This window comes from Equus przewalskii, chromosome 13 (genome assembly GCF_037783145.1).
Source record: "Equus przewalskii isolate Varuska chromosome 13, EquPr2, whole genome shotgun sequence".
In the NCBI taxonomy this organism is placed as follows: domain Eukaryota; kingdom Metazoa; phylum Chordata; class Mammalia; order Perissodactyla; family Equidae; genus Equus; species Equus przewalskii.
The window spans coordinates 20,583,506-20,606,470 of NC_091843.1; the positions used below are offsets into that span (position 1 = coordinate 20,583,506).

The 22,965-nt window shown below is 36.3% G+C and overlaps 1 protein-coding gene across 2 annotated transcripts in view; it reads left to right on the forward strand.

Moving 5' to 3' along the window:
• Positions 1 to 17,282, forward strand: part of CLINT1 (clathrin interactor 1) — a 62,484-nt gene extending 45,202 nt beyond the window's left edge. Inside the window, exons 8-12 of one of the 2 annotated variants that reach the window (XM_008515084.2) lie at positions 463 to 532; positions 7,811 to 7,885; positions 12,262 to 12,554; positions 14,375 to 14,579; positions 15,563 to 17,282. In XM_008515084.2, the coding sequence (XP_008513306.1) occupies positions 463 to 532; positions 7,811 to 7,885; positions 12,262 to 12,554; positions 14,375 to 14,579; positions 15,563 to 15,909 (990 nt within the window). In that variant the 3' untranslated portion in view covers positions 15,910 to 17,282. The remainder of the gene's footprint in view (positions 1 to 462; positions 533 to 7,810; positions 7,886 to 12,261; positions 12,555 to 14,374; positions 14,580 to 15,562) is intronic. The other variant, XM_008515095.2, reaches the window with a different exon arrangement.
• Positions 17,283 to 22,965: the final 5,683 nt, after the last annotated feature.

A 22,965-nucleotide genomic window follows, 5' to 3' on the forward strand; every position in this document is an offset into this window, starting at 1 on the left:
AGATTTTGTTATGCGTTGAAATTATCGAAGGAACTTTGTAAGACGGTAGCAGCCAAGATCCCACCCTGGGCAGTGAAGACTCAGTATGATGTAATAAGGCTGGGGCATATGTATTTTTTAATGCTTCTCAGATGATTTTGATACATAGTATTAAGATTTAAGTGGGATCTGAAAGGTGTGTTTTCCAGAGTGAAATGCAGTAAGAAAAGAAGTTAGGGAAAAGAGTATGGATGTTAGGGACTGTTACAGTGCTGGGAATAGAAGTACTTAAAAATACTTTACCTCTCCATAAGGATTCAATCAAGGTCATTTCTTTTTTTTTTTAGAAGATGACAACTACCCTTACTTAAGATAATCACAGGTATTTGTGCATAAGTTGGGGATTAGAGATGAGTAGAGCAGATTTAGAAAAAATAGTGGAAATTTGTTTTCTAAGCCTATTAGTTCTGTGTGTGTTTTCAGACTTCAGTGCCTAGCAGCAAGTCATCTGGTGACCTTGTTGATCTGTTTGATGGTACTAGCCAGTCAACAGGTAAGCTTCCACAGGCTTTTTCTTTTTAGTAACCTTCATTTCAGAGTAATTTTATTTAAATGCCAAATAAAAGATGGAATGAAAAATGATTTTTTTTTTTTGCATTGGATTTATTTTTAGTATGAAATAATGAGCCTTGAGCAATATTTAGGGGGAATTGTTTAATTGCTTAAAGTAAAGAAAAAGAGTGCTTAAATATTTGACTGATAATTCAGTAATCTCTCTCTCCTTAATTTCTTCAGCCCTAAGTGTTTGGGCTCCTTTGCTTTCTTTACAAGCAGAATGTACTGCTCTGCCCATTTTACTTTCTTTCCCTAAATCTTAATTCTGTCTCTCAACATCAGCCATACCTAGAGTTCATTTAAACTTTTCATTCATTTGTTCAACAGACATTTGTTGAACCAGACACTGGTCTGGTTCTTGAGGTATAATGCTTAATACAACAGAGTTCTTGCCCTCAGGGGAAGGTCAAGTGGAGGAAGTAAGCATTAATCAAAGAGCCACAAATAGTTACCTACTTACAAACATGCAGAGTGCTTTGGAGGAAAGGGTCATTCTGTGAAAGTGTGTAACTACCTACCTGACTAAGAGGGCTGCAGTATAAAAATATCCATTTACCAAGATTTCCTCAAAGATAGGATTAATGATTTTTTCAATTTGATTTCCAGTATGTGCTAGATTTTATTTGAGTAACTCCCTATAAACTGTTTTCAAGAAAATTGATATTTTAGGTTGTGTTTGATGATGGAGTTTTAATAAACTCCTGTGCTGCAAATCACAACAGCTTAAGAAATACAACTTCTATTTAAAGACAGTCTTTCCCAACCTCTTTAAAGTTCATTTCACATTAAAATGTAGATGGCAAGATTGGCATATAAGTGATGTGCAAAATAAATCTGTTGTTCCTAGTATTTTAAAACCAAATTGTTTTAAAATTTACATCAGTGTTGAAGTGGAAGTGGATGTTGGAAATGACTTTTCATTGATAGTTTAGTGTATGTAATTAATCTAGTCTCTTGTTAGTTTCTTCTCCTTGCCTTCTCTCATAAAATTCTTGAACTGGGAGTGAACTTCATAGGGCATATAGTTCAGCCTAGTTTCTGAGATTCTTCGATTCACTTTCCCCCTTTTCTGTAACTATAATGATCCCTAAAATTATTCTTTAAACTTTATTGAACTGTCATGCCCAAGGTTACAAACAACTGCATTAGTTGTTTAACAATTTGTGTGCTGTCTTTTTATATGTTTAAGATTTTAACTGTGATTTTAACTGGTAGTTAGCATGTAGTCATATAATACACACATTGTGACACAGAATAACACCTATTTTGGACTTCCTGGCATGAAATGTTAAAGAGCCCCTTTCATGCATCTGTGGCAAGTTTTAATGGAGCAATCAGGGAAGAATTAACTAGGAAGGTCAGATGAGTGGGTGTAACTTTTTTCCTCAGTGATATCAAGATTGCTTTGAACAGAAAGAATTATTAAATACCAACATGCTTCCTTTGCTTGGCAAGAAACCTTTGAGTGGTTTTTCTTCTCCAGTGCGAACAGTAGATTGACTAATTAAATAGAACTAGCAGTTAATACTAATACAGTAATTGAGACAAAGTCTGAATGAGATCTAGAAGGTTTCTTGCCTTAAAGTTTATTTTATATTAATATTCTCTAAAAAACAACTGAATGTGGATTGGCATCAGAATTATTTTTTAAAGTTATCTCCTATTTGAAGCAGTATGTTTAAACAGTTTGTGCATAGCCCCTCCAATCAGTACATAAATTTCATTACGCCAAATCTCTAAATGTTTTAGTAATATATTTTCAATTGAATTCGGCAGTGGGAAAAAAATTAGATATTAAATCTTTAGCACCTACACGTGAGAAAGTCTAAGAATGTAGCATATTAGCATTGCTATTTGGTATGCCATTTGGGTGTCATTTACCAGATGTGCCTATATTTATAGTACTGCCATGCAGGTAATATGGACGTGAACTGTAAACCTAAGCAGATATGGCATCTGTAACACTCATCAGATAAATATCTCCTCTGAGAAAATGCTCAGATTTTCTTTTTTATATGTGTTATTACCTCCTTCTTGTTAGCATCTGTGAAAGCATCTTCAGATCATTGTAGAATATCTACCAAGTTTAAAAATACACATGTGAAACCTATTCATGAAGATTTACTTGAGACTGTCTTGATAAATGTCCCACTGTGGTGATGTTCTTTTAAAATCTGTCCTCAAATGGTGGCTTTTGCATATAGTATATTTCTAAGTAAACATTTAAAAAAATGAGTAATAAAGCCAATTAGAAATAGAATGCCAAAAACCATTCCATTTTATTTTTTAATATACCTTACCTCTATAAAAGCCCACGTTGTCTTCCTTGTCCCTTTGTAATTGAGGAAGTTAGGTCTCGATTAACGTACTGTTACCTAAGTTATTTTTCTAGTATAGTAAGTGAGATTGAAGAGAAAAATATACCTATACCACAGTCAGTACAAATAGAAAGATGTTACATGATTTGCAATGTTCTGAATTCTCTTTCCTTTTTAAGTTAAAAAAAGTTAAAAGATTAAGGTATATCACATCCAAAATTTTCATTATGTTTACATTTGAACCTGTTGCCTTGTACCCAGTAATCACTAAAATTAGTTGAGGATATTTACATGAATATGAACCCACCATTTTACATCCTCAGTACAGCAACTCATGTATTACAATTTCCCTGGAACATGTCTTGTTTGAACCAAGTTTCCAAAAAGTAAAATTTTTTAACATACTCTCCTTTTCACTAATTAAAAGTAATGCATGCTCATTTTAGAAATTTGATGGGAAACAAGTGATTCACCATGACTTAGATACGTAGTTTAATTATTAATTATTTTGGTGAATACTCTTTTTTAAAAATATGTTTTCTGTATACTCAGTATTATTATTTAAGCATTTATTATGGAACAGATCTTTTTCAGGCTTCCAGACAAGGATTTTTTTTTTGTAAACTACTTTTCACCCAAGATTTCATGACCATTTCCTTATGATAGTTGGTCGTCTTTTACAGACCTTTTAGTTGCTTTATAATTTTAACATTTTATGGATATGCTATAATTTATTTAACCAATCAATCTCTTATTTTTTTGGACATTAGGTTTTGTGGGGTTTTTTCCGAATTTTTTTTGTTATTAAGTAGTAAAATAACATCTTTCAAAATCTTCCACTTTGGTTAAGGAGAAAATAGTATTTCATTTTATTTTGCGTTTGTTTGATAACTGAGTTTGAATACTTTCCATGTTTTTATAGGCCAATTGTAACTTGTCTATTCATGTCCTATGTCCATTTTTGTAACTGGAGGAGTTCATCCTTATTTTTAAAAATCTTCTTATATGTATAAATTTTTGTCATATATTTACAATTTTTTTGCATTTTATCATTTCTTTTAATTTTATATATATTAGAATTCTTCATGCAAACGTTTGTTTTTTTGTAACGTAATCTAGATTAACTTCTCTGTTGAAGAAAATTTCCGTTTGTAGTTTAAGCATTGTCAAGTTTAACTGTATTTTTCCTGTTCACAGTATTGCTTTAGAAAATACACGTTCCCAGCTGGTGATTGTAAATAACCTTCTTGCTGCCCTGGAAAGGCAGATGGAAATGGTTCATTTATAATGACAGCTCTCATGTGGGAATCTTGAAGGATAGCTCTGCAATTTAGCAGTCTTCCACATGCAGCAATTTTGGGTAGACTTTTATTTAAAATTCCCTTAGATAGAAGTTAACTGGGAAAATGCTTAAGTATAGAAAATTTCTGTTGAATTTAAGGCCTTGGTATGAATAACATCATGCATATAGGTATGGATAGTTCCTCCTAGAAGGGAGAAACTTTTCCTAAGTGAAGTAAAGAGATTTTTAATTTTTAAGATAGTTTTTAAAGTTGAAGGTCGCATTGTGTAAAACACAAGTAGAAGCATAATCTGTGGCAATTCAAAAGATTAAAGTTAAATCATTTTCAAGGAAAGGTGGCTTCTATTTGTAAAATACCTATGTATGTTTCCATTCTTTTCTCCCAGTGTTCTTCAATTAGTCACATTGTAATCAGACTCCCTATAGTATAGATGGAGAGGAATAATATTTGCTATCGATAAGTTACAAACATAGTTTAATTTCAGTTTAGTTGTTAGAAGATAGAGCAGTGGAATAACCAAAGTAGGTAATTATCTGAAATATTAAATTCAGGATATGACAAAAATAAAATATCTTACCCAGTTTGAAGTTGAAATCTACCGTATTCAGTGCTTTTATCTGCAGCCTGAATTTTCTTTGTAGCCCAGACTGAATAAGATTTGAAAATCCCTGACTTGTTTGGCATAATAAATTACATATTGATGTTTATTCACTGCTTGGGTAAAGCAAATTAAAATAATCTTCAATTTTCAAATCCCTTAATGTTATAGTAAATGATTAACTATCATTCTGTTACCTAACAGTATACTTTGATCAATATTTTTAACATGAAGGAACATTACAGAAGACAAATTTATGAATATTAAGCAGCAACTGTTTGCAACATTCATGTCTCTGCTAGTTTTTATTAATATATGTACTTGTTTATAAAGTTTAAAAATGTAGCTCATTGATCTTTTGTGCACCTCGTCACATTTTATCATGTGTCTATCTTTAAAGAAGAGAAAAACGAATGCCTGATACTATCCTTTGGATAAAGCAGAAGTGGACATGGGAGCTGTAGTGTTGGCAGGAGTGGAGAACCTTGGCCTTGGTGGGAGTTAGTTAATGATAAATGAGGATATATGGGAATATGTGCATCTGTAATGAGGTGAAGGAATGAGGAATTAGTTATATCTGCTGATAGTTGACTACAGTAATGTGCATTAAAACGAAATACCAGGTACACATGTATCAGAAACTGATTTGTTCCTTTTATTACTGCTGGCCATTTATTAAGAAGGGGAGATGGTTCTAGTTTAATTAACCCAGTTGAGTGTAGCAGATGGGGCAGAATGTCTTGCAGCGATAAGACAATTCAGAAATGGCACCAGATGTTGGAAGCTGTCCCTGGTGGTGTTTGAGTGCAGCCCAGATGTTCCAGTCCCACCTGGCTAGTTTCTAAGCACTGCAGGCTAAGCAGCTGTGATGTAACCTATATAATGTTCGCATAATGCTAAAAGCACCATAATTGAACTGCTGCTCTAAACTTCTAAGGTTGTGACTCTTAGGTGAAATCTTTAAAGACAAACAAAAATAAGGACAACTATTTAAGGTTTTAGATCTTTTGGCTGTTGGCAGTTTCATTGATAGCTGAATTGGAGAGAAATAGAATATTGAAATTTAATATATTAGTGTTCAAATTGTAGACAAAAGTAAATATTCTTACCCATATAGAGATGTGCTGTTATGCAGATTGATTTGAAGCCTTACGATTTGGATCTCACCCCCTTTAAAAACACCAGTCTAGAAGCAGCAAAACTATTATTTTTTTCGGGTATTAAAAATACCAGTATTTGCTTGTTCATGGAGTATAGAATAGAAAAATTAATCCATCAAAATCATTGCATTCATTTTTATTCCTATAACTATTAAAGCTGATTTTGTACAAATCAACTTGAAGCTTTTCCCCAATTTTTTTTTGGTGGGGGGGGGCGGTTTGTGAGGAATATTTGCCCTAAGCTAACATCCATTGCCAATCCTCTTTTTTTTCATTGAGGAAGAATTAGCTCTGAGCTAACATCTGCACCAGTCTTCCTCTCCTTTATATGTGGGATGCCCCCACAGCATGGCTGATGAGTGGAGTGGGTACATACCTGGGATCTGAACCTGTGAACCCAGGCCGCCAAAGCAGAGCATGCAGAACCTTAATCACTCAGCCACGGGGCTGGCCCCTTTCCCTGTTTTTATTTTTTAAAGATTGGCACCTGAGCTAACAACTGGTAGCTTCTTTTTTTTTTCCTGCTTTTTCTCCCCAAATCCCCCCAGTACATAGTTGTATATTTTTTTTTAGTTGTGGGTCCTTCTAGTTGTGGCATGTGGGACACCGCTTCAGCATGGCCTGACCACTGGTGCCATGTCCGCGCCCAGGATCCGAACCAGCGAAATCCTGGGCCACCAAAGCAGAGCGCACAAACTTAACCACTCAGCCGTGGGACCAGACCCTCCTAACTTTTTACTTTAAAAAAATTTCAAACCTACAGAAAATTTGCCACATTTTTTTTTATTTCTCTCTCTAGTTCTTTTTTGACATTGTTTGTTTATTGTACACCATTTGAGAGAAAATTGCAAACATCATGACATTTTGCTCCTAAAGTACTTCAGCATATATCTGCTTACAACAAGGTTATCTCTCCTTTACAACAATAAAATTATCATACTTGGGAAATTTAACGTTAAAACAGTATTGTTGTCTAAAATACAGACCATATTCAAATTTCCGAATTGGAATGTGTCTCAATTATGCTATTTCAGGATAGCACTTTACAGAAAATCTGGAGTCCAATCAAGCATCATGCATTTCATTTACTTGTGTCATTTCTTTAGGCTCCTTTAATCTACAGCAGTCCCAGTCTTTTGTCTCTTAAAAAGATGTTGACAGTTTTCTGGAGAGTCTTGAGAATTGTTTTGCTGAATGTCCCTCTGATTTGTATTTGTTTTTGTCTGATTCATTCCTCGTGATTAGATTCAGCTTAAATGTTTTTGGAAGGAATTTCTACATGGGTGATGATCTCTTCTTCAGTCTTTGACATTAGAAGGTCCATGAATACTATTTTGTCCAATTATTAGTGGCATTAAGTTTGATCAGGTGTTTAAGGTGGTATCCATCCGATTTCTCCATTGTAAAAGTAGTTTCATCCCCTTGTATTTAATAAGTCATCTGTGGGGTGATGTTTTAAGAATATGTGACTGTCTTATTCCCCAGCAACATTTTACCCAGGTTTTAGCATCCATTAAAGATTCTGATAAAGAGCATAGTTGGCTGGATAAACTGCATGCCTATCTTATGTTCGTGAAGTGCTTATGAGGGATACCTTTAACCACAGTTGTAGTGTCAGTATCTTACTAGATATAGAACTGAGGAATGTAAGAGAGTCTGTGGTAGCTTCAAGGGGACATGGTGACATGAAAACCTAGGTCAACAAACTGGCCTTTATGGTGGGTCTGGGGCTGCTATTATTGGGGTTAAATGTGGTGTTAAAATGACTTCCTGAAATTGCTATCAATTATTCTGTGGTTCTGACAGTTTAACTTTTTCCTCGTACTTAATTTCTAGGAGGATCAGCTGATTTATTTGGAGGATTTGCTGACTTCAGTTCAGCTGCTGCATCAAGCAGTTTCCCTTCCCAAGGTATGATACAGTCTGGTGGGCCAGAACTCTAGGGGCAGTGAAAAGATTGTCAGCACAAGCAACCCCCTCTCCCCCCAGATTACTTCTTTTTGGTGTTTTTCTCCTTGTAGTATTTATAATTCCTAAGGTGTTTTATTGAGCCAGTGCCTTAAGTGTGCCAAATGAATAAATTTGGTTGCAAACTACTCAGGTAGACCTAAATAAAATTGCCCTTATTCATAAGTGACTCTCAGCCTTTTTTTTGTTGGGGGGGACAATGTGAATAAATATAAATAATCTTATTTTAGCAGTAAGATTATTATGATTTATGTTTAGCTTACATGATTTTTATGAATGAAATTCAAGAACATTCAGATTGGGCAGAGTATCTTACTAAAATTTATTTCTTTGTAATTTAGGTATCTCAAGAGCATTTCCATGAAAAATAACTGAACTTCATTTTGACACATCCTAAACAGTGAGCAGTTGAACCTCAGGCAAAACTTCCTCATCCATGTTAGACTAGAAATTTGAAAATGCCCTAGACTCATTGTAGTGATCATTTTGCAGTATGTACAAATATCAAATCATTATGTTGTACAACTGAAACTAATATAACATTGTATGTCAATTATACCTCAACTAAAAAAAGGACCAAAAAAAAGCCTACCCCCAAGCAGAATATAGGCTTAAATATCAAGGATTGAGAAGAAAGACTTGTCTTTTTTCTCTCTCTGTTTTTTAATATTTTTATCTTATTACCTCTGCCATATACTGTAGTAGCTGTTTAACTTTGGGAAAGCCTCTGAGCCTCCAACTTTCTAAAATAGGGAGTCATGCTACTTGGCATGGTTCTTTATAAAGATAATGTCCATAGAAGCGTGTAGAAAAGGGCCTAAGTTAGTAAGTTAGTTATTTTGTCTTTTTTTTTTTTTTAAGGTTGTAAAGTGTCTGGCTGTAGTATTTTTTCTGTAAAATCTCATCAGTCTGAAGCTTGAGAGATAATACTAAAAGTTTAACTACAAAAATCTTGGAGCCAGGGGCTGGCCCTGTGGCTGAGTGGTTACAAGTTCCGCATACTCCACTTTGGCAGCCCAGGTTAGGGCCTTGGGATCCCAGGCATGGACCTACTCCACTCATCAGGCATGCTGTGGCGGTGTCCCATGTACAAAACAGAGAAAGACTGGCACAGATGTTAGCTCAGGGCTAGTCTTCAAGCAAAAGAAAAAAAGAAGATTGGCAACAGATGTTAGCTCAGGGTGAATCTCCTCAACAAAAAACAAAAACAAAATGTTGGAGCCAGCCCAGTGGCATAGTGGTTGAGTTTGCATACTGTGCTTCAGTGGTCCCGGGTTCGCGGGTTCAGATCCTGGGCATGGACCTACACACTGCTCATCAAGCCATGCTGTGGGGGTGTCTCACATACAAAAAAATAGAGGAAGATTGGACCAGGTGTTAGCTCAGCGACAATCTTCTTCAACCAAAAAGAGGAAGATTGGCAACAGATGTTAGCTCAGGGTGAATCTTCCTCAACAAAAAACAAAAACAAAATGTTGGGACCAGCCCAGTGGCATAGTGGTTGAGTTTGCATACTGTGCTTCAGTGGTCCCGGGTTCGCGGGTTCAGATCCTGGGCATGGACCTACACACTGCTCATCAAGCCATGCTGTGGGGGTGTCTCACATACAAAAAAATAGAGGAAGATTGGACCAGGTGTTAGCTCAGCGACAATCTTCTTCAACCAAAAAGAGAAAGATTGGCAACAGATGTTAGCTCAGAGCCAATCTTCCTCACCAAAAGGAAAAAACCAAAACTTCAACATGAGGTGAGGCAGGAAGGAAAGAGGTGATTTAACTGAATTAGTCTTAATATTTATTTCAAATAGAGTTATCTATTGCTGTTACATTAATTGGATTAAAGTTTATATTTAGTAATGTCTGGTTTAGGATTTAGGAAGAAAGATGCATAGTTTTTAGTGTGATTTAGGGTTATTTTGACAGCCTACTTTTGTAAATTCCAAGTATTTTCCAGAAACCAGAATTGTGGAGTAATTAACTGCTTCATTTTAGAAGTGTGGTTATGCCTTGTAAGGGTTAATACCTTACTTAAGGCAAAGCAAAGTGGAAGATAAACATTGCCCTAATTTTACAGACTGCCCATATAATTCTCAAAGTTTTTATGTATATAAAGTTGCCTACTATGCAAATAATTTGAATATGTTAATATTGCTAAGTGATACATCTCTTTATCTGTATGCATGTGATTAATATAACCTGATCACCATTACACAAGGGACTGAAACTGTTGCAGCAATGATTAATCATTTCTGAACAATATATGCCCCACTAGAAATCTCTTCCTCCCATGATTAATCATCTCAGATAAAGTTTTCAGATGGGGCAACACGTTTTTGCCCCAGTTTCCATTCTTATTCTGTTGTATATAGATCAAGCAAATAGAAAATCAGTATAAAGTTTACCTTTATCCATCAGTCTTGCTTAAATTAGTTTAAATTGTTTAATATATAGAACTAATTGTGAAATTCTTAATTCAGTCTCTCTTGTAAAGAAGATCAAAGACAAGTTTTAGTAAAACCCTGAGGTAATGAATATCAGCCCAGTTCTTGTATTAAATTGCTAGTAGAGCTTGGGTTTTCTAAGCAAATTATTTTCTCTTTAGAGGGTGCTTACATTTTAGTATGGTAATAGAAGAATATAATTTTAAAGACTTAATGTTATTGTTCTTTTGATGTTTAGCATAATGAGACAGTATTGCAGTGGTTGGTTACCTTTTAGGCTAGACAAAATGTCTTTCCAACTTGTAAGTGAACATGGAGTGCAAAGAGATGGTGTTAATTAACTTGGAAATACATGCTACTCACTTTCAGGTGACAGTTTATATGTAGTTCTTTCTTCACCTTTGCTTTTTCAACTTTCATTAATTCATGTTTACCTATTTGTCCCTTTCTTAAAGAAAGGTTTAGAATTATATCTAGCCTAGTTAAAAAAACTTTTTAGATACCACTTGCCTTTATATTTATTGTGTTCCAAATAGTTAATATTATGTATGCAGAATTGACAGAAGCTTGACTTACACTATTACTTGGCATACCTAGAAGAGAGAGAGTGCGGTGCCGTCTCTCTCCCCTGTCTTTTCACAGTTAATCCAGAGTAACAATAGCAAACAGTAAGTGCTACTTACTATGTATTAGTTAATCTTCACAATTTAGGTTTTTTTTAAAGGTGCAGCACTTGGGGCCAGCCCAGTGGCATACTGGGTAAGTTCGCATGCTCTGCTTCAGTGGCCCAGGGTTCTCTGGTTCGGATCCTGGGTGCGGACCTACACACTGCTCATCAAGCCATGTTGTGGTGGTGTCCCACATACAAAAATGGAGGAAGATTGGCACAGATGTTAGCTCAGCAGCAATCTTCCTCACACACACACGCACAAAAAAAGTGCAGCACAGAGAGGGTTAAGTAGCTTGTCACACAGCTAGTAAGGTACAAAAGTTATGCTTTTAAATATTATAGTCTATTAATTAACCTATTGTCAATTTTTTTATCATTGAATCCATTAAACTTGTTATAATTATACTTCAAAGGGTAGTGATAGAGTTTTATTTATTTATTTATTTTTATATTAGCATGAGTTCCCCTCTTAAGACTATACCCCACTTTTTATTTAAGTAAATAAATTGAACAGTCCCATTTGAAGCAGCAGTGTACTAAGGTTATATTGTGGCTATCTGTAGCCCTTGTGTTAGCGGAAGCATGGCCAAATGGGTGAGAACTTCTTACAGAAATTTACTAATCCTGCTCTTAATTTTATTGAATTTTTTCTCCATGCTTTTCTGTTTTGTTTTTTTATAAATTTAATCTCATGAATTTGGGGGGTTATTTACATGAAGTGGTATAAATCATAGTTTGATTTCTCTTTGAACCTTTCCAAATAATGAATGAACGAAATTAGTTGAATGCTCTGATTTTACTGTCTCCTCGCATGAAGATTCTGAATCTCCCAGCACAAAGTTCAACCAGTTTAGAATTTTCTTCTTGCTTTTTGGGGTCTCTGGCTAGTTCATATTGGTTTAGCTGGAAGCGTATTTGATATGCAAACTTAGATTGAAGGGAAATTTTGATTGTAATTTCTCTGTGTCACCTAAGACCTGGCAAGAGATGGATTTTACTTTATATGTGGGAGTTTTATGTTTTCCTTTGCCTACTCGTTAACACTCATGGAATATTCATGAGAAAGAATAATGTCCAGATGGAGATGGTATCTTCAGATGTTAATCTGGATGGACATAGATCAGCTCTAATTTGTTTCAGTTCATAGATTGTTATAGTTGTTCTGTGCGTTTCAGAAAGTTTCTTACCCTTATCGTGCTTTCTTTCTCAGTAACAGCAACAAGTGGGAATGGAGACTTTGGTGACTGGAGTGCCTTTAACCAAGCCCAGTCGGGCCCTGTTGCCGCCAGTGGTGAACTCTTCGGCACTGCCTCACAGCCAGCTGTAGAACTTGTCAGTGGCTCGCAACCAGCTTTAGGCCCACCTCCAGCTGCCTCAAATTCTTCAGACCTATTTGATCTTATGGGCTCGTCCCAGGCAACCATGACATCTTCCCAGAGTATGAATTTCTCTATGATGAGCTCTAATACAGTAGGGCTGGGTTTGCCCATGTCAAGATCACAGGTAAGTTGTCTGCCTCCCTTGGAAATTGTGGTTCCTAACCTTGGAGGTGCTCTAACTGATCTAATAGTAGATTACCATAAAACAGAAAAATAAGCAAGTGATACACAGATTGCTTTTGCTCGTTGTGTTTACCTTACCCTCTTGCCCCTGGCATAGTCATTTGGGTTCTGCAGGACACGGCCTTCTCACCCATCTTATAGTCCATGCAAAGGCAAGCATAGTGGCTTGCACAGAGGCAATTGCTGAAAATTTGTTGACTTAATAAATTTGTATTTAATAGTTAAAAAAAATTTTTTAGAAAGAAAGAATAGAGATATTGCTTCACCCATGGTCAGCATTCACTCAGTAAAATCTCTGGTCATATCCTTTAAAATGTGTCACTTAATTGGTTGCAAACAATCATTGCTAATATAGGAAGTCATTCTCTAAAATGATGAATATTCTTCCCTATTCTGGGCCTGCTCTATTACATAGTTTATATAGGCTCTTCACTCTCATTTTCATAAATAAAAACAACTAAATGAGAGCTTTTTAATTCGCTTTTTTATAGTTAAATCTATGTCACCTAATATTAGCTTAGAATTGGAACAGAAAAAGTGCAGGGTTAGAATATATGTCTGAGTTGTATCAGGAACTTACTATTTTTGATTCAAGCTGTTCAGAATATTTCTTTATGATGCTAATTGCTTATTTTAATGTGTAGCTTCTGCTCTTTGAGGTGTTAGGATGAAGGAAGAGAAGAAAGAAGCAGAAAGGTGACGGCTCTATATAACAGAAATTAGACCTAACATTAAGAAAATGGGCATGGAAACTACACTAATACCATTAAATTGAACTGTTCACCACTGAACAATCCCAAGCCAGTTTGAGTTTCCTAAACATAAAGCTAATCTACTTATTTGCAACCTTAATTACAACTGTGTTGTGATTCTTTGCATTGGTACATTTTAATTTCTTCTTTCTATTCCTAGTCTTTTCCCTTTTTCTGTCCTTTCACAGTTACCCTTAGTAACTACCAGACACCTCTGCTTCTTTCTCCTGAATTTCTCATTTCTCCTGAATTGGTCCACATATATTGAGTTCCACTAGTGTTGCGTGCTTTAGGCAGTAGAAATGTACACAGAGCAGGGAAATGTCAGTCAGGATAGATGAAATATAATTTTATGTTTTGATGGTTTTGCTTTTTGTTTGTTTGAGAAAGATAAGCCCTGAGCTAACATCTGCTGCCGTCCTCCTCTTTTTTGCTGAGGAAGACTGGCCCTGAGCTAACATCCGTGCACATCTTCCTCTACTTTATATGTGGGACGCCTGCCACAGCATGGCTTGCTGAATGGTGCCAGGTCCGCACCCGGGATCCGAACCAGCGAACCCCAGGCCCCCAAAGCAGAACGTGCGCACTTAACCACTGCACCACTGAGCCGGCTCCAGTTTTGCTTTTTATAGCATGAGAAATTATATCCTGAATTCCATTTTGGAAGAATAAATTTCCACTTGTGTATTTCCTTGAAGCTGTGCTAACCTTTAGTTGGTAGTTGTTCTGGGATAGTGGCTTCTAGACTTTGGGTGACGGGAGGATAATTGTTAGTGTAAATATGTTGGTTTTTCCCACACCAAGCATTATTTGGACTTCAGAGGAACATTTTTGGAAAGCTAGTGATTCAGGATATTGACAACCTTAGCATAGCATATTTCTGGTTCTTTTTGGTTTCAGGAGTTATAACAAAGTCTAGTATATATTTGGAGTTATTGTGATGAAATTGCCATTTGATAATCTTTATAGAGCAGATGCTTAATTTTTAGAGCATTTTTCTATTTTCCAGCCTTTGCAAAATGTTAGCACAGTGCTGCAGAAGCCTAATCCTCTCTATAATCAGAATACAGATATGGTCCAGAAGTCAGCCAGCAAAACCCTGCCCTCTACTTGGTCTGACCCCAGTGTAAACATCAGCCTAGACAACTTACTACCTGGTATGCAGCCTTCCAAACCCCAGCAACCATCGCTCAATACAATGATTCAACAACAGAGTAAGTTACCACAAGACATCCCTTTCCTTTGTGTACTTAGAACGTTTTGCCCTGATACCAGGACTACTTCAAACCATGAAGGTAAAATACATAACACCACTGTGTGCAGGCCAACTGTGTGTTCACTTGAGAGTTTTTCATGGAACACTTGATATCCCTCCTGGCACATTGAATTTCTTTGTATTCTTGGCATGATAACATTTATTTTATTGTGTTGAGTTTTGGGGGCTTGATCACTAAAATGAAAATGTGTTGTAGAAAATTTTTTTAAATACTGGTAAATATATATGACAAGGAAACAGAAATCATCTGAACTCCATAATCCAGGGATAATCACTCTTAGTTCATATTTCTTTCCATCTTTTCTAACTATATTTTTAATGTTAAGATAATTCTTTCTGTATTGTTTTGTTTCTTGAAGTTCTCATTCAACATTATCATTTTTCCTGTGTTGAATATTCTTAAGAAAAAATATTTAGATCTTTGTTGTTATCCATCATATCAGTGTACAGTTCCTCTATTGTCAGTTGTTAAAAATTGTTTCCAGCTTTTTGCTATTAGAAATAACTCCATGATTTTTGTAAATCTTTGTACTTGTGATTTTTTTCCTTAATATAATGTTCTAAAAATAGAGCAAGTCAAAGGATGTAAACTTTTTTAAGGCTTTTGATACACAATAGCTCTTGACAACTTGTTAGGTCAGATTCAACAATAGATTTTGTAAGAGTGATTTTAAAGTGCTCATCTTTTCCCCCAGCCCACTCTTCACTCTTTCTACATCTTTGAAAAACCAGAGCTAACAGGCACTGAATATTTCTCAAGAGTAAACAGTGTGAGTTAATTGACTTCTCTTGTAAAATCACTATAAAAGAATTTTATTGGGGCTTGTAAGTATTGATGGTCAGGAAGATTGTGTTATTTTTCTGCTCTATGAATTTAAAAATTCATTGTGGTAAAGTTCTTTGTCTCTTTTCTTCTGGTAGATATGCAACAACCTATGAATGTGATGACCCAAAGTTTTGGAGCCGTGAACCTCAGTTCTCCATCAAACATGCTTCCTGTCCGGCCCCAAACTAACCCTATGATGGGAGGACCCATGCCTATGAGCATGCCCAATGTGATGACTGGCACCATGGGGATGGCCCCTCTTGGAAATACTCCAATGATGAACCAGAGCATGATGGGCATGAACATGAACATAGGGATGTCACCTGCTGGGATGGGCCTGACGGGCACAATGGGAATGGGCATGCCCAATTTAGCCATGACTTCTGGAACTGTGCAACCCAAGCAAGATGCCTTTGCAAATTTCGCCAACTTTAGCAAATAAGAGATTGTAAAGGAGCAGATTGAATGAAGGATTTTTAGTGGTACAGATAGGTGATGTTGGGATGGAAATGCTAATCAACTCCCCTTTCTTTTATCAATTAATTACAATAAACCTACATAAAGAACCAAAAAGGCTGTTTTATAAAAGTGAAATATGTAGTATTTCAGACGGCCAGGCATGGGCGCTTCAGAGGAGGCAGTCAAAATCATTTTTCCCAGTGACAGTAGACCACAGATGGGATAGTGAGACCTTCGAAAGCCTTTATAAATTGAAGAGCCCATTTTAACATCATAATTTGTGGGAAGACTGGAATAGGGCTGAATAAATGTGTTTGAATCTCTAATTTTATACTTTTCTTTTCCTGAGGAACTTGATTTTTCTGTCCCTGAATCTCCTTGTCATAATTGGGTCTGTTCCTTTTACTACCACTTTGAGTCCATATATGAAATCATTAAAGTTGGATGATCAGTTTTTTATAAAAAAATATATTTTTGTCCAAAAAAGGCATACATATGTGATTATGGCTAAATCAAAGGTAACTGGGCTGTATATACTTTTGCTAATATTCCAGCAACACTGCTATTATACTATCCAAATTTTTATTGTAACAAAACCTCTTTAAGCAATTGGTGATAACTATGGGACTTTTTCCATATCTTCTGCTATAATTGTCCTGTGCAGAACTAGGAAAAATATTTTTTTCAGGACTGCTGTATGGTTTCCTTTAAAAGAAAAAAAAAACCCTCCAGTATTTTTGTTTGTTTTTGGCAGTCATTATTTACTTTGCAGTGATTAACTTGGCAAGGCTTCCTTCCGTGTTTATCCCTGTAGCCACCATTTCACAGGAACAGTCGAGAAAAATATTTATTTTTATTTTTTGATGTCTTTTCAAAAATTTGAAAAGGTAAAAATCCATTAAAACCTTACGTTAAATATAAATGTTAGAACTCAACGATGTTGGCGTTTAGATTTTATACATACTGTTTTGGTTTTGAGTGTATATAGTATGGCATTAGCGATATGGTTCCAATAGAGAGGAGTTAAAAATATATTATTAAAGGAGACCTGTAGCAGTCAAAGATTTTATTGATTTAATGGCAAATAAAGGAAATTAATTAAAATGTTTTTGTTTTCCTGCTGTAATTCTGCATTAAGCTCACATGAAAATCATGATTCTAGAGTTTGGAATGCAAAATTAATTGTTTCACCCTCAAGCTGGGAATATTTTTTAAAGTAAATACTATAATATAGGTATCAAATTATTACCTCCCCACTTTGTGTTGAAATTTTTTTTATTAAATTGATAAAACTTTGTTTCCAGTGTATTCATAATGTTCTGTTATACATAACATTAAAATGTTCGTTAAAATCAATGTTGATCTTCTTTTTCTTTCATTCTGTTAGATATTTGAGACCATTTGGGGAAAAAATAATTATAATTTGGGCAAAGTAATTTTTATAAATAATTGAAAATTATTTAATGACTTCGCTATTCTTCCTATCAGACTCTACTGTTAGGAATTAAAAATGAAGCAGCAAAGATATCCTGACCCGCTCCATTCTTGCTAATGTTCCATCTACAACATTTCTAATTAGGCAGAAATTCATGTACTTCAGCTAAGTGGTAGTGAAAAGTGATTCATTTGCTGAATAAGAGATGAGAGTGAGCGTAATTAGCTGACTGCGGTTTTTAATCTTTCAACAATTCAGTGTGTTTAAATGAGTTTCAAAGAATAGGAGCTTTCAAGTGTTGTTACTTCACAGCAATCAAGCCAGGTTCTGGTGGCAGCATGGAGAGAATCTTCCATGATATTTAAAACTCCTAATCTTAAATGAATTTTTCCTTTAAATTGAGAACTATAGCGTCACCTTTCAAATATACATGGTTCTCAGAGGAAATAAATATTTTGTTTCTAAGCTTTTGTGTTTAAATTTTTTTCTAATATTAAGATTCATTTCTTAAAGCGTTTTCTGCACTATGCCTTCTTCCTGTGGTCTGTCTCTGAGAACGGAAGGTAGTCCCCATCTCAGTTGTTATTGCACCTCAGCGTACAGTTTGCTATCTTACCAGAATTTTTTATTTCAGAGCCCACGAGGGAGGAAAAATAAGTGCCTCATTGGGGGTCCATCCAATTTAATGATTTGTCTCTGAAAGGGTTACTAAGTGATACTTCAAAGAAAGGTTCGAATACCCCAAAATCATTTGGAGTTGTCAAGAAAATAGTTTAATAATCTGTTGGGCTCCCTTCTACCTCTTCTAAAACCCTTTCCCTTTTCAACAGCTTCTGTTGTCTTTCATTCTGCCTAATATTTTGGGTGGGGGAGTGGGAAATAGTTACCATTCTAGCAATTTATATATAATGAGTGAGTCTCCACTGGCGCTCCAGATTCATTGTTTTTCCTCTTGGAATTTTTTTTACTTCTGATCGTTAGGAGCCATAAATGTACAGTGGTCTTGTATAGTACTTCGGATGTTTCCTTTTTTGTTTAAGATAAATTGCGCAAATGATAGCTATAATGCTGTTGGTTTGGGGATGGTAACTAATAAGTTGAGGCCGATAGTTACTTATATTTGGAGGGAAGGGTTAATACTTTTTCTTCTCAAGTACTTATGAAATACATTAGTAAAATAAAGCTAACTGTCCTAAGCGCAGAGCATACCTTATGGTAAATAGATTTCTGAAATAAATTGGCTTTGTATTTCCCCTCTCCTGGGAGACAGTGTTGCATTGTGGAAAGAGCGTGGACTTGGAACCTGACAGATGTAATCCCAGTTCAACCACTCACTATCTCTGTGGCACCTTGATCAATTCACCTGACTTCTCTGGGCCTGGTACACCTTTTTCTAAAATGAACTCAAAATCTGGAAGTGTTGGATAATTAAATGAAGTAGTCAGTGAGATCCACCAGCCCTGACATACATATGTTGTAAATGTTTCTCTGCCTCCCATTTTTATTACTATTTATGTAAAGTACTTGCCTATCAAGAACTTCCTATGTGCCAGTCACTGTGAGACACTTCACATGCCTGTTGTTTAGTCTACACAGCAAACCTGAAAGTTCATATTCCTATTTTATTCCTAAAAGCAGTATGTAGTTAAGAAAGCCTGAGAGACTCTAATGAGTGGATTTCTAATGGAAGATTTTCCTGTCTGCCTGAATTTAATTCCACTTTCTTTTTTTAACAGACAAGGAAATTGTAAATGAACTGTTTTTTTAATGTACTGACTCACTTCTACTTAGCACATTAGTGCAGATGTGATGGAGAGAACTATGGAAGTGAGCTCTTGTCACACAAATAACCCTCAGAATGTTCTCAGCGTTTAGAAGCAGCAGAGATCTCAATTTTCTTTTGACTTCTTGCAGTTTTGTTGACTAGCATCTTGCTGTTCTACTACCCAGGTATGCAATCAGATAGCAAGACTACAAAAAAGAACCATCCATGGAAGTGGGTTTTTTGTTTACTTTTAACTCATTATGACCTTAATTCTTGTGTGTCTTCCTTCTTTAATAATGGCAACCTTGCTAATGTGTTGTTCTTCACAGACACAGTAAGTAGCTCCTGGCAAGGCTTCACGCTGTACTTATGCTTTACCCCAATGGGTGGGCAGTCAGCACGCAGCCAATTCAGACGCTTGGCTGCCCACGGATTTTGGTGGGATTTCAAAGTCCTGATTGGCAAACATGGGTTTCATTTGTTACTCTTTAAAATAGGTGTCATTACTTTAAATAACTGAGTTCTGGACTAGGAAACCCTACATTTCTTTTCCTTTTGATTTTTCTTAACCGTATGTCTTACCCGTATGTCTTGCAGCTGTGTTCTTTACATGCTCCAAGCACACTCTTTCCCATTTTGTAACGAGATAAGAGAGAGTCAATACATGGAGCACTTTGGTCTCAGAACCCCCTTTATGCCCTTAACAATTACTGAGGACCCCAAAGAGCTTTTGTTTATGTGGATCATATCTATCAATACTTAAAGTATTCAGAATAAAAACTGAGAAACTTTAAAAATAGTAATTGGTGTTATAATAACAAACCTATTACCTGTGAAATTACAATTTTGTAGAAAACTGTATTTTCCAAAATAGAAATTTGTGATGAGTGGCATTGTTCTGTATTTTTGAAAATCTCTGTTACCTGGCTTAATAGAATACAGCTGGATTCCCTTACTCGCTTCTGCATTCAGTCTACTGTGCTATATTGTTTTGATGGAAGTACATGAAAAAAACTTGGACCTCGGGGATGTGTGGTTGGAAAGGGTGGAACCTTGCAGTTCCCCTGAATGAATCCCGGGGCTCCCCAGTGGTCCTCAGGCCACATCTGGGGAACTGCCGCTATCTATTGAGAATTAACGGATAAGATTACTTCCTAGTAACCATGTATCCATTCGCTTGATTTATTCTGCTTATAAGGTGATCTGCTTGAGTACAAAGAATTTCGTTTTGCCTTTCACTTTAGTCGCAAGCAAAATGCCTGTCACATCAATTTGCACTCTGGATACTAAATATTAAAAATTGGTGACTCCATAGCTTTTCTCAGTTTTCAAGATTATTTCTTCTGATATATGGTACATATTTACTAACTTTTATAATTATGAAGAAGTAGGTTTCTTACCCACATTGGGTATTTTAGAAAAGCTTAGACTGCGAGACTAGGTGTTGAGTGCTTGGTGAATTGACCCCTTTTGAACCTCATTTTCCGTCCTGTGAGAAGAGAGAGTAAAATGTGTCAGAACCGAGGGTCTCTGACCTGTTTGCAAGGGGTCCTGGCAACTTTGTGTCCTGTGTTCTCTGGCAAACGCTCCACAGACGGGCGTGGCTATAGAAATAGCTCATCCACGTTCATCAAGTTCCTTACGGATGGTAGATAGATTTGATCCCCAGATTTTCACTAACTGGTCACCAAGGTGAGCCTTCAGTAAGTACGTTTGGCAGAATTTTTATATCACGGAAAGAAGAATGAAATCCTAGGCAGAATTCTCTTTCATCTCAGAAGAGCTTCGTTTTGGAAACTAGTGTTTCTAGTAGGCACGGAATCAACTTTTGTTAATGAATGAAGCACTGAAGATGTGATCTTTTGTGCCTGGTAATTTACAAACCACTTTTGTTAAACTGTATTTCCTAAAATTCAGCTAAAATATTATTCCTAAATTTTTTTCATGATATTTCACTTCTCAATCACGAAAAATTAAATCAAGGAAAACAATAACAAAACAGTCATGATCAAAATGCAGAAAGTCCAAACCCTCCCATCTAAGAAATGAGACTGCAACATGATAATGGAGCACTAAACCAGAGGACCACTACCCAAATTTTCTTCCGTGTGTTTATTCCTACTTAGGTGCCTACTGCCTGCACTACCTTGAGTTATGCGCTACGGTGACTCCAACAGAAACCTACCCATAAGATTTCTATGTGGATGTGTGTGCATGCGTAAGTGCTCTGAAGGAGATAATCAAGTTGCTGTTATACAAGACTAGAAGGAGAGGCCTAATTTAGACAGGGTAACTCAGAATGGCCTCTCTGAGAAGGGAGTTTTACATAGAGATCTGAGGAATGGTGAGAAGGAGCCAGCCATATGAACTACAAACGGGAAGACTCTACGTGGAGAAAGAACCACCAGAAGTTCATTGGGTGTGGCTGGAGCTCAATGTAAAAGGAGTGGAATCAGGGAGACATGGTAGTAACTGATGTTTAGGGTGCTGAGAAAACTAATTGCTTCACTCTCCTCAAAAGTTCCTCTGAGGGGACTATGACCACCGGAGATGGTGTATTCTGAAGGCCCCATTCATTTTCATTGCCATGGTCGTCAACAGAGCTCACTTTGAAAAACTTGGCTTGGACTTTAAAAAAGTTGAGTGCAAAATTGTATGGCAATCATTTGCTATTTACTGTTGAACCTGAAATAGATTAGCAGTTCATTTATATGTGAAAGGTATGAATTTTTATATCTAAAGGGCCATTTATAAATACAAATTGAGTATTTCATACAGTGATGATGTAGATTTGCATATTATGCAGAGTGGGTTCACACTCCTTTCCTCCCTGATCATCGCAATAGCTCTAAGCTAAGAAGGTAAGACAGTTACGATCCCCTTGTCCTATACTAGGAAACGGGCTCCAAGAGATCAAAGTGGCTCCTGAAGCCAGGTCTCCTGGGACAGGTCTTTGGAAACCAAATCCAGCTGCATTCCACTATCCCCTAATACTCCTCACTTAATATTTCAGACCTTGTAATTTGAAGATTGTGCATGCCATCCAGATTAATTGCCAGCTTTTTCTTGCACACCCCTGATCTCTGACCACATTGTCCCAGATGCCATGTAATCCTCCACACATGGTAGGCAGCTAGTAAGTGGTTGTTAAATAATATGTTTTTTTAAGTAAGCTCTGAATGTTTATGAAATCTATTTACATTTTCTAAAGGTCACCAGCAGGAGATGAGCCACAGAGCAAATAAAAACTGATCTTTTCTGAAGAGTGAAACCTTTTGTTTGTTTTGTAAAAATGGTGATATAATTTAGGCTAAGACATTAGCCAAATCTCAAAAGCAGAGAATTCCAGCAGGTTTGGAGTAGCGTAACACGAAGACTCCTCAAGGGATCAGAAGATGTGTTGAGAGCACGCCGCAGTAAAGGCGGATGGCCTTGGGTGGCTTGTTTAAGGAATCCATTTCAAAAAGCGCACTGCAATGTTTTTTAAAAAGACTGTGTCCCCTTGGCAATTTTTCATTTGCTCCTGTGCTTATTGCATTTGAGAAATAGAATAGAGTTGCCCAGCCATCAGATAAAAGTAGAAATGGAAGGAGGCCGGCCCGGTGGAGTAGTGGTTAAGTTCAGCTCTCTGCTTCAGTGGCCCAGGGTTCCCGGGTCCAGATCCCAGCATGGGCCTACACACTGCTCATCAAACCATTCTGTGGTGACGTCCCACATACAAAGGAGAGGAAGATTGGCACGGATGTTAGCTCAGGACCAATATTCCTCACATACACACACACAAAAAGTAGAAATGGAATTTCTAGATTTAAGGTGTTAAGGGAATACTTGAATTGACA